This window comes from Ochotona curzoniae, unplaced genomic scaffold, assembly GCF_017591425.1.
Source record: "Ochotona curzoniae isolate NIBS_2020 unplaced genomic scaffold, NIBS_Ocur_1.0 contig_2723, whole genome shotgun sequence".
In the NCBI taxonomy this organism is placed as follows: Eukaryota; Metazoa; Chordata; class Mammalia; order Lagomorpha; family Ochotonidae; genus Ochotona; species Ochotona curzoniae.
In genome coordinates this window covers 7,141,168-7,156,757 of record NW_024465573.1, presented here as the reverse complement: position 1 = coordinate 7,156,757, position 15,590 = coordinate 7,141,168, and the positions used below count along the sequence as shown (strand labels likewise).

The following is a 15,590-nucleotide window of genomic DNA, read 5'->3' as shown; positions in this document are numbered from 1 at the left end:
CAACTTGCCCCGCCCCTCTCCCCGCCCAGAGGCCGGACTTCCCGCGAGCGCCCGGAAGGAAAAGGCGGTGTCCGTGACGTAGGAGTCGGGGCGGGGCCGGTGAGGGGGCGGGGCCGGTGAGAGCGCGAGGGCGGAACGGGAAGTGGCAGAGGCTGCTGAGGGGCCGGCTCGGCGGCTGCTGAGGTGGGGCCTGGGCGGCGGCGCCTCCCCGAGGTGGGGCCTGGACCGCGGCGCCTCCCCGAGGTGCCTCCCCGAGGTGGGGCCTGGGCGGCGTCGCCTCCCCGAGGTGGGGCTGGACAGCGCTGGACGCGATGTCCGGGCTCGTGCAGAGTGCTGGGCACTGCTGAGTGCTCGGGAGCTGGCGCAGGGTGGAGGGCTGGGGGCTCGGCTTTCTGGCCATTTCGGGGCCCCTTCTGAGGGGTCTGTGTCCTTCCGCGTACGTCATCGGGAAGCTCTGTTTCCGAGGCCGGTTTCCTGGCGACCGGACCCCGCTCAGCTGGAGGCTGAGGGACTGACCAGCGGGCGGGCACCTGCATCCTGCCAGGGAGCCAGGTTTGTAATCCTGAGAGGACCCGTGAACTGTGTTAGCTGCCCCGATCTGTCCCTGCGCGGGCTGCTGCTTCCGGCTGCCCGTGTGGGTGCTGTGCAGGAATTAGGTGGTTTTTCTGGATGCAGGATCCCCTCTTGAAGTCTCACTGCATTGGACCTTGATTTTAGATGGTGGCGATTAGCTTACCTCTCGCTAGCAGTTTGCTACTTTCTTTTTGATGTTCCGCTTTTTTTTTTTTTTTTTTTCTTTCCTAGCCAGTGGAACCTGGTTTTAGCCCTCAGATTGCTGTGGGGCCTTGCCTGGGGTGCCCCTCAGAGTGCTGATTGAGAGCTCCTTGGAAGCAGAAACCTCGTGTATTTTATCTAATAGCCCCAAGCATGTGCTGGCCTTTGGGTAGGAAATTCAGCTAATTATTTCTTTGGTTTTTTTAATATTTTCCCTCCAAACATCAAGGAAAAGCGATGTTGTGCCAATAAGAAGGCATCCTTTCTGGTGGAGTTGCAAAAGTGGCCTGCGATTCCACTGCCCTTCAAATCTTAAAACTGCAAACAGCCGCCTTCTTTGAACAGAGGGGGTGATTCCTAGATGACTCTGGTGTGGAGGATGTTCTAACGAGGAAGTCATTGGCCTCATCGAAGTACCGTCAGGTTCCATGTTAGAGAAAGCATACTGTGAAGTTGCATTAGTGCCGTTTCTTGTTTGTGTTTAGTTAAAACACATAGCTGTGTCTGTGTATTTTACATAGTGTTAACCAACAACCACAAAGCTATGGGCGTGTTGATATTCATTTCTTTAGTACTTCCTGTATGGAGTCTGGTTTTTCTCTTTGCTTAAAAGTAAGTTATTATTACAGAAGCTTGATAAGATTATTCTCATTTCATGAAATTGTATATTCAGCCTGTGGAGAAATTCAGTCCGTTTACATTCAGTCTTTTTTGAGTAAATTCAAGAGATCAAATTATTTTACATGTCAGCTAGCTTTATTTCCTCATTCCTCTCCTCAAGTTCATTGACCTGTTTCCATGTATTCGTCCCTCCCCAACTAGTGTAAGGATATCCAGAGTTTGGAAGGAGTACAAACCTTACACATACACAAATTATCTTTCTTTTTCAGTAACAGAATGTTTTGCTTTGTTGATGTAAATGACAGCTTTGCAATAGGAGGAAGAACCTGGCAGTTTGGCAGTAAGCCAAATGAAACTTGCCTTAGAGAGTGCACCTCTTCAGTTGTTCATATTCTGCATCTTGTAAAAATAAATAGTTTTCTAATCAAGAACTACTTTTCTTTGAAATTGTTATTTTGGGGCTTATCGAGGGCTTAAGTATTGTGATCCGAATCAACAATAAGATGGTAGAGAAAAGTCTACATTTTCACCTGCTATGCTTATTCTTTTCTTGCTTGGTGGATGAGTAAATCAAGAAGTTTCTGACCTAACTCGTGTGTACTAAAATCTGTTACATAATAATAGAAATATATGCTTGTAAGTACTAAACTGAATTGATAGTTATTTTCCCAAATGAAAATATAGCATGACCAAGAGAATAAGATATATTTTTAAAAGCTTAGTTTTTGTAACCTTGTACAAATACAATATTGACAGAAGTCATTGTATGACACTGAATGGGGAGTCAGGTTACCTGATTTCTTATCTCTGCTTTGTCACTAACAAGCTGTGTAATCCTGGGTAAGTGATCTCAACTCTATATCCTTGGCCTTGATATTTATAAATAAAAATAGATATTATCTTCATCCTAGGGTCATTGTCAGGAATTAAAAATACTATCAAAAAATTAAAAATTGTACACATAGGGGAATTTATGTTATAACTTTGAAGAATCCAGTCCTACGTCTGTTTACTAGTGTGACAGTGTTTTCTGCTATTCTCATAGAAGTCATCAATTTATATGACAAGTGATTATCTCTTGAGCATTTAAAGTAATCATCTAGTGTACTTGAATCTACTTTTGCATAGTAACAAATCTTTCACTGGTGTGTTTTTCTTTTATCTACTGAAACTATCTTTGTCATTTGTTTTCGTAAGTTGCTTTTTCTCCCAATTCAAACAAGTTTGCTTGAAAATCTTACAATCTTTGTACAGTGTAACAAACATGCACCTATGCTCATGGTCGTAGCAAGGCTGCTGTTCTGTTCCTGTTCTGATTTTAAGAGGTGTTACCCTTATACAGCCACTCATGTTAGTTTATAAACATACATCAATGCACAATTAAGTAAGTGGTACCCTTTCCCTTCCACCTTAAATGAGCCATAATCATCTTGAGAAGCTGGAAACTTGGCTTGATAAAACCGCCACCACTCCAGAAATGTTTGGAGCTATATTTTTGGGATTACCTTCAGAGTTTATGGCATTTTCTATTGTAAATATATTTAACAGTAGTTTATTTTTACCTTGTGACAATTCCATTTATGGAAGTCACTAAGAATCACAATTGAGACAAATGAAATGGATATTGCTGCTCTTTGAAATAAATATACACATTTTGATTTTAAAAATGTTATTTTGATGTTTTAATACTATGGTTTATAGAAAACTCCAGGAATATTCTGTGCCATTGTAGAAATATTGGAATTACACCTTATGAAATGATTTCTCTGAAAGGAATAGTAGTGAGTTGAATAAGTAAGCTTTTACATATGTATTGTGAAGTCATTGTTATTGTTGCAATTACTGTTCTATTCCTTAGCAAACACAAGCGTGTGAGTTATTGTTTTTCTAATTGTCTTATGTGTCACTAATTGTTTCTTATGCTTCTGACAATCCTAATAAAATTCACTCTTTTAAATTAAAAGTGGATATTCTTGGTTTTCTTTCCCATTGCAATGCTATATTTTTGTTGTTGTTGCAAAGTCAGATATACAGAGAGTAAGAGAGACAGAGAAAAAGATATTCTGTCTCTTGATTCACTCCCCAAGTGACTGCAACCACCGGTGTTGCGTTGATCCGAAGCCAGGAACCAGGAACCTCCTCCAGGTCTCCCACAAGGGTTCAGGGTCCCAAGGCTTTGGGCCGTCCTTGAGTACTTTCCCAGGCTACAAGCAGGGAGCTGAATGGGAAGTGGGACTGCTGGGACCAGAACTGGTTCCCATATGGGATCCTGGTGTGTGCAAGGCAATGGCTTTAGTCACTAGGCTACCAGCCTGGGCCCCCACAGTTTGTTTATTTGTTTGTTTTTTCACTTAACTACAGTATGGGGTTGTTACTTAATTTCCTGTTGGATTAAACTAAATATTTAATGTCAGGAGCTTAAAGCATTGCAGTTGTATTAAAGAATACTAAGGCTATTATCTCGGTGGATAGTTTATTTTTCATTATTGTACTTTTTTTTTGTAATACTCTTTTTAATGTCAATTAAAATTGATTTTCTTGATTGATCCTTCATGTTATGTCATTTCTGTGTTCAAAATTCTTTCCCTCTTCCTGGTGATTGTCTTCTAATTCCAACCTTGATCTTTTTTTCAAAATTAAACTTTTATTTTTATGCCTTTTTAGTCACACTTACTTGCTGAGAAAACCATGTGCTTATTAAATGCTGAGGTTAGTCCTTAGGACTTCATGTCCCATTTTTACTGTTTTGTACAGTGAGTGTACAGTTCTTCATGATTATTTCATACCACATCTTTTGATGATGATCCTCAGTGTAGCATATGGAAATAGCATTTCTGCTCTTCCATCATCTTTATACTTATGCCAGTTATTTTTTATCACGTACATGGTGCCAGATGAATATTTCCTCAACTTTCTGTTAATATTGCATGTTTGTATTTTATATCTAGACATTTATAATAATCTTTAGAAAGACAAGACTGGGAAAATTCTTTGTATTCCTTTCCATACATCATAGTGCAGAATTCAGAATAAAATTTATGCTATCATTCCATACACATTTAATAAGTGGTTTAATATTGAATATCTGACATCTATACTTAGTTCATGTGATTTGCGCCTCTGAACCACTTAGTAAGGGAGAGTAAATATACTTTGAACCATGAATAGATTCATCGCTATAATCTAGTTATGATTGTTCTATTCTTGATAATTTTATTTTGTAGAAGCTTAACTGAAAATGATACGTGTTAGAAGACATGAAACAAGGAGAAACTCTAAAACCCAAGTGCCTGAACAAAAATCTCGAATTGATTGGCGACGGACAAAAAGAAGTAATATTTGCCTGTTCCTTGATAGTGACGAAGAGTTTGATGGTGATGAAGAAACTAGTAACGATGGAAGTGTTGATAGTGATGAAGAGCTTGGTAGTAGTGAAGGGTCTGAGAGTAACCAAACACCAGAAAATGAAACAAAGCTGAAAGTAGTTCAAAATGAAAGAAATGATATTGAACCTCTCCCTAACACTGACAACCATTTAGCAGATGAAGCAAGCCAACATAGGAGTGTTGACCAAACAGAACTTGAAGGGCATCCATGTGAAGACAGCGACAAACTCAGCAAACACACCAGAGACGTGACAGAGGAAGATTTCGAGGAGGAACATATCAAGCGAGGGAAAAGGAAAAGCATTTCCTCTGTGATGTATGACTCTGATGACAGCGATGATAGTGATATACTAGTTAGAAAAGTAGGGCTGAAACGCCCACGTAGAGTGGTTGAAGATGAATGTTCTATAGAAATGGGGCAAGAAAACCATGAAAAAGGAATAGCTGCTCAGAAACAACGATTTCAGAAGCTGAAAGAACTCTCAAAACAACGATCTCGACAGAGACACCATAGTGGTAGAGATTTTGAGGTGTGTACTGTGTTAAATTTCTCCTTATAGTATATATTTTGACAAATTCAAAGTACTGAATCTGTGTTCTGGTTCTCAGGAACAATGTAGTTTATTTTTAAATCAAGTATGCTAAAATTTGCTTCACAGTACTTTTGTGTCTAGTACATTGATTTGTCATGAGCCTCAGTTCATCACTTTTAACTTTATTTAACTAAATATGGATTTTTTTAATTGGAAAGCTAGAGAGAGAGAGATTCAATCTGCTGGGTCACTCCCCAAATAGCAGCAACAACTGGAGCTCGGCCAATCTGAAGCCCAGGAGGCAGGAGCTTAATATATGTCCCCAAAGTGGATACAGGGGTCCAAGGACTTAGGTCATCCTCTGCTGCTTTCCCAGGTCACAGGCAGGAAGCTGGATCAGAAGTGGAGCAGCCAAGAACCAAAACAGCTGCTGTCACCACAGGCAGAGGCTTATCAACTACACCACAGCACTGGCCCCAGTGCATCATTTTTTAAAGCTGAAAGAGTGTATGTTGCTTTGTATACCTGCTGTTTTAACTTCTTACATTTTAATGATCATTTTAAGTATTTTATGTCACATAGCTAAATGCTCATTCAACATTTAACACGAGAAAATTCTGTTTTTTTAACCTTCAAGTATAAAGCTAATTTTTTTTGTTTTTATGCTTTAATATGTAATCTATAATACTGCACTAAAAGATTATATTACTACATACTGACCACTTTAAAGGCATTATTTACTGGTTATTTTTATTTAATTAGGACTCAGAAAAGGAATCTTGCTCAAGCACTGATACAGATGATAATGATAAGGAAGACAGTTATGAATATAATGAAGATGGAGATGATTATATAATAGATGACTTCGTAGTTCAAGAAGAGGAAGATGATGAAGAGAATAAAAACCAGCCAGAAAAAGGATTGACTCAATCACAACTGGAATTAATAGAATCGAATAATTTTTGTAAGTTAAATATCAAGATAATGTTTTATAATTGTTTTAAAGGTAGTATTAAACCAGGTATCAAGTCAGCTTTTAATACCACATTCCAGATTGATCATTAGGTACTGTAGTCCTATTTTCAAATAGCTTTGTTAGCTTGATAGTTGCCATGTTGCACTGTTTGCTATTCTAAATGCTATTTTTAGTAACACTAGACAACATCATACTTGGTCTTTTGCATCCACCGATCTAGTGAAATTTCTCCAGCTCTGTAGTGTCAGATGAAGCTCATCTCCCCCTCGTATCCAAACTGATAAAAGGTCTTGCAAAAATGACCAGATTCATCATATGTTGAACTCAATCTATTCTTTTATACTAGCAATAATCTCTTAGGAATTATAATCAGAAAACATTCCATTTACACTGGGCAAAAATAAAATTCCTAGACCTAATCTGAAAAAGAAAACCATGAGTTCATAGTTACAAAAATAAACTTTTGAGATAGAAAGCTTGAATAAGTGGAGAGATAGAAATGTTTCTGAAAGGCCATTTACATAATACAAGAAGTTGTTTTTCAATAAATATATATTTGATAAGATTTATCTTTTTATTAGATGAATTTTATTTTTTAGTTTTATGTTGTTATTGATCTTGTTCACATAGTTGACAAGAATGCAGTTCCATTAGGAGTATTGAATTGAGCGGAGGAGGGTCATGGTATGGGGGGAAGTGAGTGGGGCAAATACTTTCAATTTTCCTTCCCCCCTTTTCTCAAGCATTGGGGATGGGGTGGGGGAGGGAGTGGAGAAGGTAGAGGAAGGGATCTGGTCCCAGCTGCCAAACTACTTTGGTAGCCAGGATGGGGATGTCCACTTTGTATCATCTTAGAAACCCCAGTGTGGAGAAGAATGTTCCAAGTGTATTGCTTGACTAGCTTTGCGAATTCCAAGATGCTGTTGATTTCACTGATCCAAGATTGAGAAAATCCTTCCAAGATCCATTGGCTGACAGAGTCCACTCTAGAGCTCCACTGTTATGCTCACCAGTAGAAGCAGTGGCCTAATAGGGGGAACCTCCAGCCCCCCAACCAGATTTGCTCCTGGTCTAGAGTCTTGCATGTGCTGGTGGGTGCTGTGGCCCAGTGTGGCATGGTACATCTCACTGCAGCTTTTGCCAACAGGTGCTGCGGCCTAGCCCAGTCTGGCTAGCCTCCAGTTCCTGGCCCTAATAAGAACTGGCAAGTGTTGCATGCCAGCCTGGCCTGGCATGGCCTGGTGTGGACCCCTTCCTGACTTTTGCACTGCCAGTTGAGTGTTGCAGATTAGCCCAGTCTGGCCCACTTCCAAACCTGACCCACATGTATGCGAGTGGGTACTGTAGCCCAGCTTGTACTGGACTGCTCCCACCTTTAGTTCTAACGCTTAACAGCCAGGGCTGCGTCTTAATAGGTGAGTTCCCCCAGCTGTCCTATCAGATTAACTCCCGGTCACAGATCTCAGTACACTGGTGTGTGTTTGGCTCAGCCTGACTTGGCCCACCTCCAGGCCTGATATTCACCTGTGGGTATCATGGCCTTTGCAGACCAGCCCACTCCCGTTCTGGTTCTCGCTGGTGAGTGCTTCACCCAGCCCTACTTGACCCACCCCAGACCTGGATGAGCTATTGCCACAACCTAGCTCAGCCCATCCCACTTCCACTCTGGCTTTCAAGGATGTCTGCAGGTACCAGAGCCTTAGTCTAGTGTGGGGCATCCCCATACCCAGCCCACACACATCAAGGGATGTAGCCATGTTTATTTCCACCTACCCCTATTCTTATGGTTTATTACAGCACAGCAGGAATGTCCTCTTAGCTCCCCTACCATGCCTGCTCCCAGCCACAGTTCTTGCACATGTTGGCGGTAGCTCTGACCCAGCTTGGCATAGCCTAACCTTAGCTTGGCCCTTGCCATTGGATACTGCAGCCTGGTCCAGGCATGGCATATCTTGTCCTGGCAGGTGCATTGGTCTGACCCAGAAAATCCTCCAGTTTCCCTCCTCCAAATCACCCTGTGTCAGTTCCCTTGCTTACTTGCAAGTACAGTAGCCTGGTCGGTGGAAATCCACCAGAAGTTATTTGTCACCTGCAGCATACTTCCTCAGTGATCCTACCTCCCACACACCCCCGTTTCTCCTTCCCTGAGCAGGCCACAACCCCCTTGCCTGCAGGTGCTTGGATCCCCTAGCCCGGTCTTTGGGCAGGGTGGCATGCCAGTCTCAGGCCCTACTTACCTGTCCAGATCCCCAGGCCTCTGGTATTGTTGATTTTCTCCTACATTTTTAAAATTTTTATTTATTTTTGTTGGAAAGTCAGATATACAGAGAAGAGGAGAGAGAGAGAGAGAGAGAGAGAGAGGAAAATCTTCCATCCACTGATTCATTCTGCAAGTGGCCTCAGTGGCTGAAACAGCTGATACAAAGCCAGGAGCTAGGAGCCTCCACCAGGTCTGCCACATGAGTGCAGGATCCCACGTGGGTACAGGGTCCCAAGGCTTTGTGCCATCCTTGACTGCTTTCCCAGGCCACAAGTGGGAAGCTGGATAGGACGCGATACTGCCAGGATTAGAACCAGCACCCATATGGGATCCAGGCACACGCAAAGTGAGGACTTTAACCACTAGGCTACTGCACAGGGACCATCCTAACAATTTTTTTTTTTAAAGTAATCCTGGGGGAAATGTTTGAAAAGTGTTCCTAGAATATACCCCAGAGAGCTTATGCATTGAAAAAGTTCAAGGTCAAAATCTGGTCATTACCATTTTAGGACCTTTAGTAAATTACCTTATAATGGAGAGTGTTGTTTTCTTAACTTTGATGAATTATTTCTTTTACAGCTGCTTTTCTTCCAAGCACAATTTGTATGTTCTGAAATACCATATCAAATCTGAGTACCATTCATAACAAAGGCATAAGATGAAATATAGTGTAAGATTGCCTGGATTTTATCCCTAATACCGTCACTTACTGGCTTGTGGTTTTAGCTAAGTTTTTCATATTTTCTGTATTTTAATGTTCTTAACCAAAAGTTAAATGTAGTAATAGTGCCTGAAAATTTGTGAAAACGAAGAAAGTCAAGGGCTTAGAATTACGTGTGGCATACACTTGCTCACTCAGGCTATTACTACTATCTTTAAAAAATATATTTATTGTTACTTGAAAGGCTGATATACAAATCAAAGGAGAGACAGAGAGGGAAAGATCTTCCACCCATTTGGATCTTCCACCCTCCAAATGACCAAAATGTCTAGAGCTGAGCTAATGTAAACCCAGCAGGCTTCGAGGTCTTTCACTTGAGCACAGTAGCCCAAGGACTTGCACCATCCTCCGCTGCTTTCCCAGGTCATACATAAGCAGGGAGTTGGATTGCAAGTCAGGGTGCTGGGGCACAAACTTATGCCCACATGGGGTGCCATTCTTGCTGGTGGAGGATTAGCTTATGGAGCCATTGCAAAGCCCTCCTGTTATTACTATCTTCCATTTGAATGCCAGTAACATAATGCCACCATTCTTATCTGTCCATCTAAGCGTAGTGAAACAAGGGTCTTCCTCACTTTTGAGGAGGTATTAGTACACGTTGATAGGAGAGGAGTTATACAGCAGGGACAGAACTCCTCCCCAGGGGGGGTTTTATTTGTGCCCTGCTCTTTTCCTCCCAATCCTAAAGATACTCTCTCAAGGGCCTTGAAATATGAGGATACTTCAAAAAGCACAAGAAAAATAAAATTAATGTAGTAAATAAAATTTGACCATAATGTAAATTTAAAATATGTTGTCTCAGGGGAAAGAAAAAGGAAAAATAGGAGAGAATAAAGTGTTCTTAGGCAATGTGTGTGGAACCCAGCATGGTAGCCTAGTGGCTAAAGTTCTTGTCTTGTATGTGCCAGGATCGCATATAGACTCTGGTTGTAATCCTGTCAGTCTCACTTTCCATCCAGCTCCCTGCTTGTGGCCTGGGAAAGCAGTCCAGGACGGCCCAAAGTCCTGGGACCCTTCACCCGTGTGAGAGACACGGAAGAAGCTCCTGGATCCTGGATCCTGGCTTCAGATTGGGTCAGTTCTGGCCCTTGTGGCCACTTGGGGAATGAATCATTGGACGGAAGATCTTCCTCTGTATCTCTCCTCCTCTCTGTATATCTGACTTTCCAATAAAAATAAATAAATCTTTTTAAAGAAAAAAATAGGTATTGGAAGTTCTTCTCTGTTAACAAGTGTCTATTACAGTGTTAAGTTGTCTTGGTTCAGTTCCTGTTACTGCTTCACCCCCACCCCTCACCCACCCATCCAGTGCAAACTCTGGCAGGCAGCTGTAATGGATCAAGTGATTGAGTTCCCGCCATTATCGTGCGTGACCAGAATTCCATTCCTGGCTGCTGATTCCACTCAGGAACACACTTCACCTTTGCCTGACATTTGGAGAGTGAGCCAGTGAATGCCTTTTTGTCTCTCTGTCTCTCAAAAATAGTTTCCTTAAAGTCTGGAAAACAATATCATCAGTATTTTATCAAGCAAAATAGAAGTTCATGTTCAATTCCATTTTATTTTTGAGCTTTAACCAGAGGGAAACTCAGCAGCCACACATGGATGTTAATGACATCTTCTGCAGTGCTTCGTAGAAATCCTTCTCGTTTCCTGAGGTACAAGGGCATCCTTCAAACTGTGTGCACGGAGACCTGCAGCAGGGTTGTGATGTGACCGTTTGGATCAAGGAGGCAATCGTGTTTGCTGTTTTCACAGTCATAGTAAACCCTGACCCCAAAGTAATGAACAAAGCAGGGGCTTTCTCTCTTAACCCCTGCCTGGTCTGTCAGAATGGATGATTTTATATGCAGTATTATATATTAATGGGAAAGCAGGCCTTTAAATGTAGTATGTAAAAGAGAAGACAGGATTCATAATTTTTTGTGAAAAATCCCCAACTAGGGACAGAAAGAAGGGAGATGAAGTTTGTTGTTGTTTTGTGGTCATTGTGTCCAGGGGAGGATAGCAGCTTCTTGGACCATTGCCTGCGTAGTGTGTTTTACAGAATAGACCATCTTAGGAGATTTTCTTTCTTGCTTACTCCTATTACCAAGCTAGTAGTTGAACTTAGGTATACAAGAAATGATACTGAGTTTTACAGGATGTCCCCATTTTCTTTTTGCTTTAGACTGACCACATGTCTGTTAATATTCTCTGAAAAGTTCACCCTTAACTTTGGAAGTGATGATTTTATAAAATAAATAAAATCTTTGGGTTAGAGGACATTAACTCTAGAAAGTAGAGATTTTCTCAATAATTACATAAATCATAGACAACTAAAAAATTTGGATAATAAGCTATTCTGTTTATATAGTATCTTTTTTTTAGAATTTGGAAAAAGAACCTGTTGTATTTAGAAACTGTTGAATTTGTCACATTGTAATTTAAAAAAATTAATTTCAGATTCTTTTTGTGATCGCCATACTCACTTTGAAAGAGTTGTGAAGGCACTTCTGACCAATGCTTTAGATAAAAATTTTCTGGATACATTGTATGGTAAGTCAGTAGTGTGGTGTGGTAAGTTAACAGTGTTAATGGAACAACTGTTGCAATTTTTCAGTTATTAAGCAATCTCAATTTTAAAACTGGGTAAAATAAGTAAAACCAAGGAGATCAGTTCTTAATACCTTCATCCAAAATCAGGTATAAAAAATTCAATTCACACAGTAAAACTTGATAGTGGTTATTATTTTGTGACGTATAATTATGTGACAGGTCCGTGCCATGAAAGATTTTATAATACATTTGACAATGCAAGACATATAAAATAATGCCCCTGTGCATATGTGCTCTTCCAGTGTCTCTAAGCTCTTTGCATTTCAATGAAAGCTACGTGGCTTAACACTTGTGGTCTTCTGAATACAATCTCTTTTACCCTCGATTTTCTAGGTAAATTTAAAAACATCTCTGTTGCAAAAGCTATATGATGTTATCACTTTCTCATTATTACTTATAACCTACAGTATGGTGATATGGGTAGCTTACATGTTATATCAACAATGAGTTTTCACTTTTTACCCTTACCAGAGTGTAGGAAGAGCTGTCTCATATGTCTCTGTGTGTTTGTCTTTCGCATCTAGCACAGATTCAGACATTTAGCAGGCTACAAATACTGTACAAAAAATGTATTAAATACCTAAATGTCAAAATAATATTTCATTTTCCATTTATTGAACAAACATTTCTCAAATCCCTACTCTATTGGCATGAGTAGAATGGATCCAGTAGCACAGGGACCTTGAAAGCCTACTCAAAGCATTGAGTTAGATCTGGAATGAAGTGGTTATTTATTTGTGTCAGTTTTGTGTAGGAAAAAAATGTTTGACAAGCGTTTTCTCTGGCTCTTTTTACTATCAGAAAACAATGCTAAAGTTTAATGTTTACAAGGAGGACTTGAATCTTTAAAAAATTCTTGTACAAAACAAGTGCATTTTAGGTATACAATACCATTATAAGGTCATAATGAATCTTCCCTCCCTTCCACCTCCCTTGCTTGTGTTTTTGAGAATTGCAAATTATTTCCTTCCCCCGATGTTCTAATGGAATGTTTTTTTTTTAACCTTTGTTATTTTGAAATATTTCCAACCAATCAAGCAACTTCCTAAAACTATGTAGGTAGAGTCCTAAGTTTAAATAGTTTAAATAGTTCATGCAACTGATTAAATAGTTCATGATGATCACAAAGTATTATTTGTTATTGATCCCTAAACAGCTGACAAGCAACGAAAATCATATGCAAAATATATGTTGACCTCTCTTTGTTATTTGGATGACCGTCTTATTCAACCTCGTCTAGAGAGTTTATTTTCTAGAAGTCGTTGCAACGAACGATATAAGGTATAGAGTTTTGGTTTTTAATCACTAGTGGGGATTTGGGAGCATCATAATATTCAGGATTTCGGCATCCAGTCAGCCTTACAAACTGTTGCCACATCTCTGTATCAGCTTGTTTCTCTCTCCTTCTAACTGCTATTATTATGTAATTGTCCATAATGACTATATCTCTCCAATATTTAAGCAATTTAAATCCTGAGTAACTTTAGAAAAACTCCAGGATTTCACCTGCTTTTAAAAAAAAGATTTATTCATTTTTATTGGAAAGTCAGATATACAGAGAGGAGGAAAGGCAGAGAGAAACTTACTGTATCTGATGATTCACTCCCCAAGTGACTGCAATGGCCTGAGCTGAGGCGATCCGAAAGCAAGAGCCAGGACCTTCTTCCAAGACTCCCATGTGGGTACAGGGTCCCAAGGCTTTGGGCTGTTCTAGATTGCTTTCCCAGGCCACAAGCAGGGAGCTGGATGGGAACGAGGTTGCCTGGATTAGAACCAGTGCCCCTATGGGACCCCAGTGCATTCAAGGCGAGAATTTTAGCCACAAGGCTACCATACCAGGTCCTAATCTCTCTCTTAAAATGAGAAGATTGTCTCACAGGATTGTTGATTTTTTCAGAAAACAGAGTTCCATGGTCAAAAAAGTTTCCTTACTGGATCCTTACTATGTTACGATACATCATAAGTCTTTTTTTTTAAGTGTGTCTATTTATATAAGGTAAACAAGTTTCATGTATTTCATATACATAGGTTTAAGGGCATAATATTTGCTACTCTACCCTCTCCTGCCAATGCTCTCATCCTCCTTGCTATTTTCTTTATTTTTTCCTTTTAACTTTTAAATTGACACACTTTCAGTTTAATTTATAACCACAAGCTTAACCCTCCCTCAGCAAATTAGAGAATTCAACAACTAGTAAATAGAAAAGTCGTTGTTCCCTAACAGTACAGAAAATGGCCGTAAACAGTAAACTCAAACTATTAGCTTTACTCGGGTACGTTACTTGTGTTCATTTTGCATATTAGTTACCACAAATCAGGGGAAAATACCATATTTTTCTTTTAGAGACTAGGCATGGTAGTTTCCAGTTGGATTCATTTAGTTTCATTCTTTCTTATGGCTGAGTAGGATTGCATGGGGGATATATATATACCACATTTTCTTTTTTCAGTCATCGGTTTATGGGTATCTGGGTTGATTCCACATCTTTGCTATGGTGATTTGTGCTGATGTTAACATGGGGGTACAGATAACACTCATATGTTCATTGTGTTTTGTTTGAATATAGTATCAGGAGTGGGATGGCTGGATCATATGGTAGATATATATTCAGAGATCTGAGAAAATTCCACACTGTCTTCCATAATGGTTTCACTAGTTTACATTCCCACCAACAATGGATTAGGGTATGTTTTTCCTATATTCTTGCCAGCAGTTATTATTTTCTGATTTCTGTATGTACACAGGTTGAAAAGGAACCTCATTGTAGTTTTTATTTGCATTTCCTTTATAGCTGGAGATTTTATTTATACATTAGCCATTTGGATTTCATTTTTTGAAAAATGCCTATTCGTATGTTTTGCCTATTTATTAACTGGATTGTTTGTTATGCTATTGTTGAGTTTCATGAGTTCTTTATTAACCCTGGATACGGATCCATATCCAGTTGTGTAGTTTTCAAATATTTTCTCGCATTCTGTTGGCTCCCTTTTCACTTTATTGACCAATGCAGAGAATACCTGGCTTGATGTAATCTCATTTGTTTACTTGTGCTTTCATTATTTGTGATCTTGGGTTTTTTTTCAAGAAGTCTTTGCCTGTGCCTTGCAGTGTATTTCCAATGTTTTCCTCTAGAAATGTATCAGATCATAGATTTAAATACTTACTCCATTACAAGTTGATTTGTGTATAAACTGTAAAGTAGGAGTTTTATTTCTTACTGCTCCAAGTACAGATTCAATTTCCCCAGACCCATTTGTTGAAAAGATTATCCTTTCTCCCTGGATTGATTTTGGTTCACTTATCAAAAATCAGTTGGCTGGTCCTGGCACAGTGTTCTAGCCTAGTGACTGAAGTCCTCACCTTGCACATGCTGGCATCCCATATAGGCACTGGTTCATGTCCCAATGGCCCGCTTCCCATCCAGTTCCCTGCTTGTGGCCTGGGAAAGGAGTCCAAGATGGCCCAAGCCTTGGGACCCTGCTCTCACATGGAAGACCCGGAAGAAGCTCCTGGCCTCTGGTTTTGGATTGGCTCAGCTCCAGCCGTTGTGGCCGCTTGGAAAAGTGGATGGAAGATCTTCCTCTCTGCCTCTGCTTCTCTCTGTATATCTGCGTTTCCAATAAAAATTAAATAAAAGCTAAAAAATATCAGTTGTCTGTAGATATATGGTGTCCTTTCTGGAATTTCTGTTCGGTTCCACTGAACTTTGTGTATTTATGC

At 40.1% G+C, this 15,590-nt stretch overlaps 1 protein-coding gene across 3 annotated transcripts in view; it reads left to right on the top strand.

Annotated features, from left to right (window-relative positions):
• Window positions 1-15,590, top strand: part of CCDC82 (coiled-coil domain containing 82) — a 56,392-nt gene that overhangs the window by 20,840 nt on the left and 19,962 nt on the right. Inside the window, exons 1-5 of one of the 3 annotated variants that reach the window (XM_040976842.1) lie at window positions 345-552; window positions 4,620-5,311; window positions 6,077-6,278; window positions 11,717-11,809; window positions 13,026-13,150. In XM_040976842.1, coding sequence (XP_040832776.1) covers window positions 4,634-5,311; window positions 6,077-6,278; window positions 11,717-11,809; window positions 13,026-13,150 — 1,098 coding nt within the window. In that variant the 5' untranslated portion in view covers window positions 345-552; window positions 4,620-4,633. Of the gene's footprint in view, window positions 1-344; window positions 553-4,619; window positions 5,312-6,076; window positions 6,279-11,716; window positions 11,810-13,025; window positions 13,151-15,590 lie in introns of those variants that run through there. The other 2 variants (XM_040976844.1, XM_040976843.1) reach the window with 2 other exon arrangements.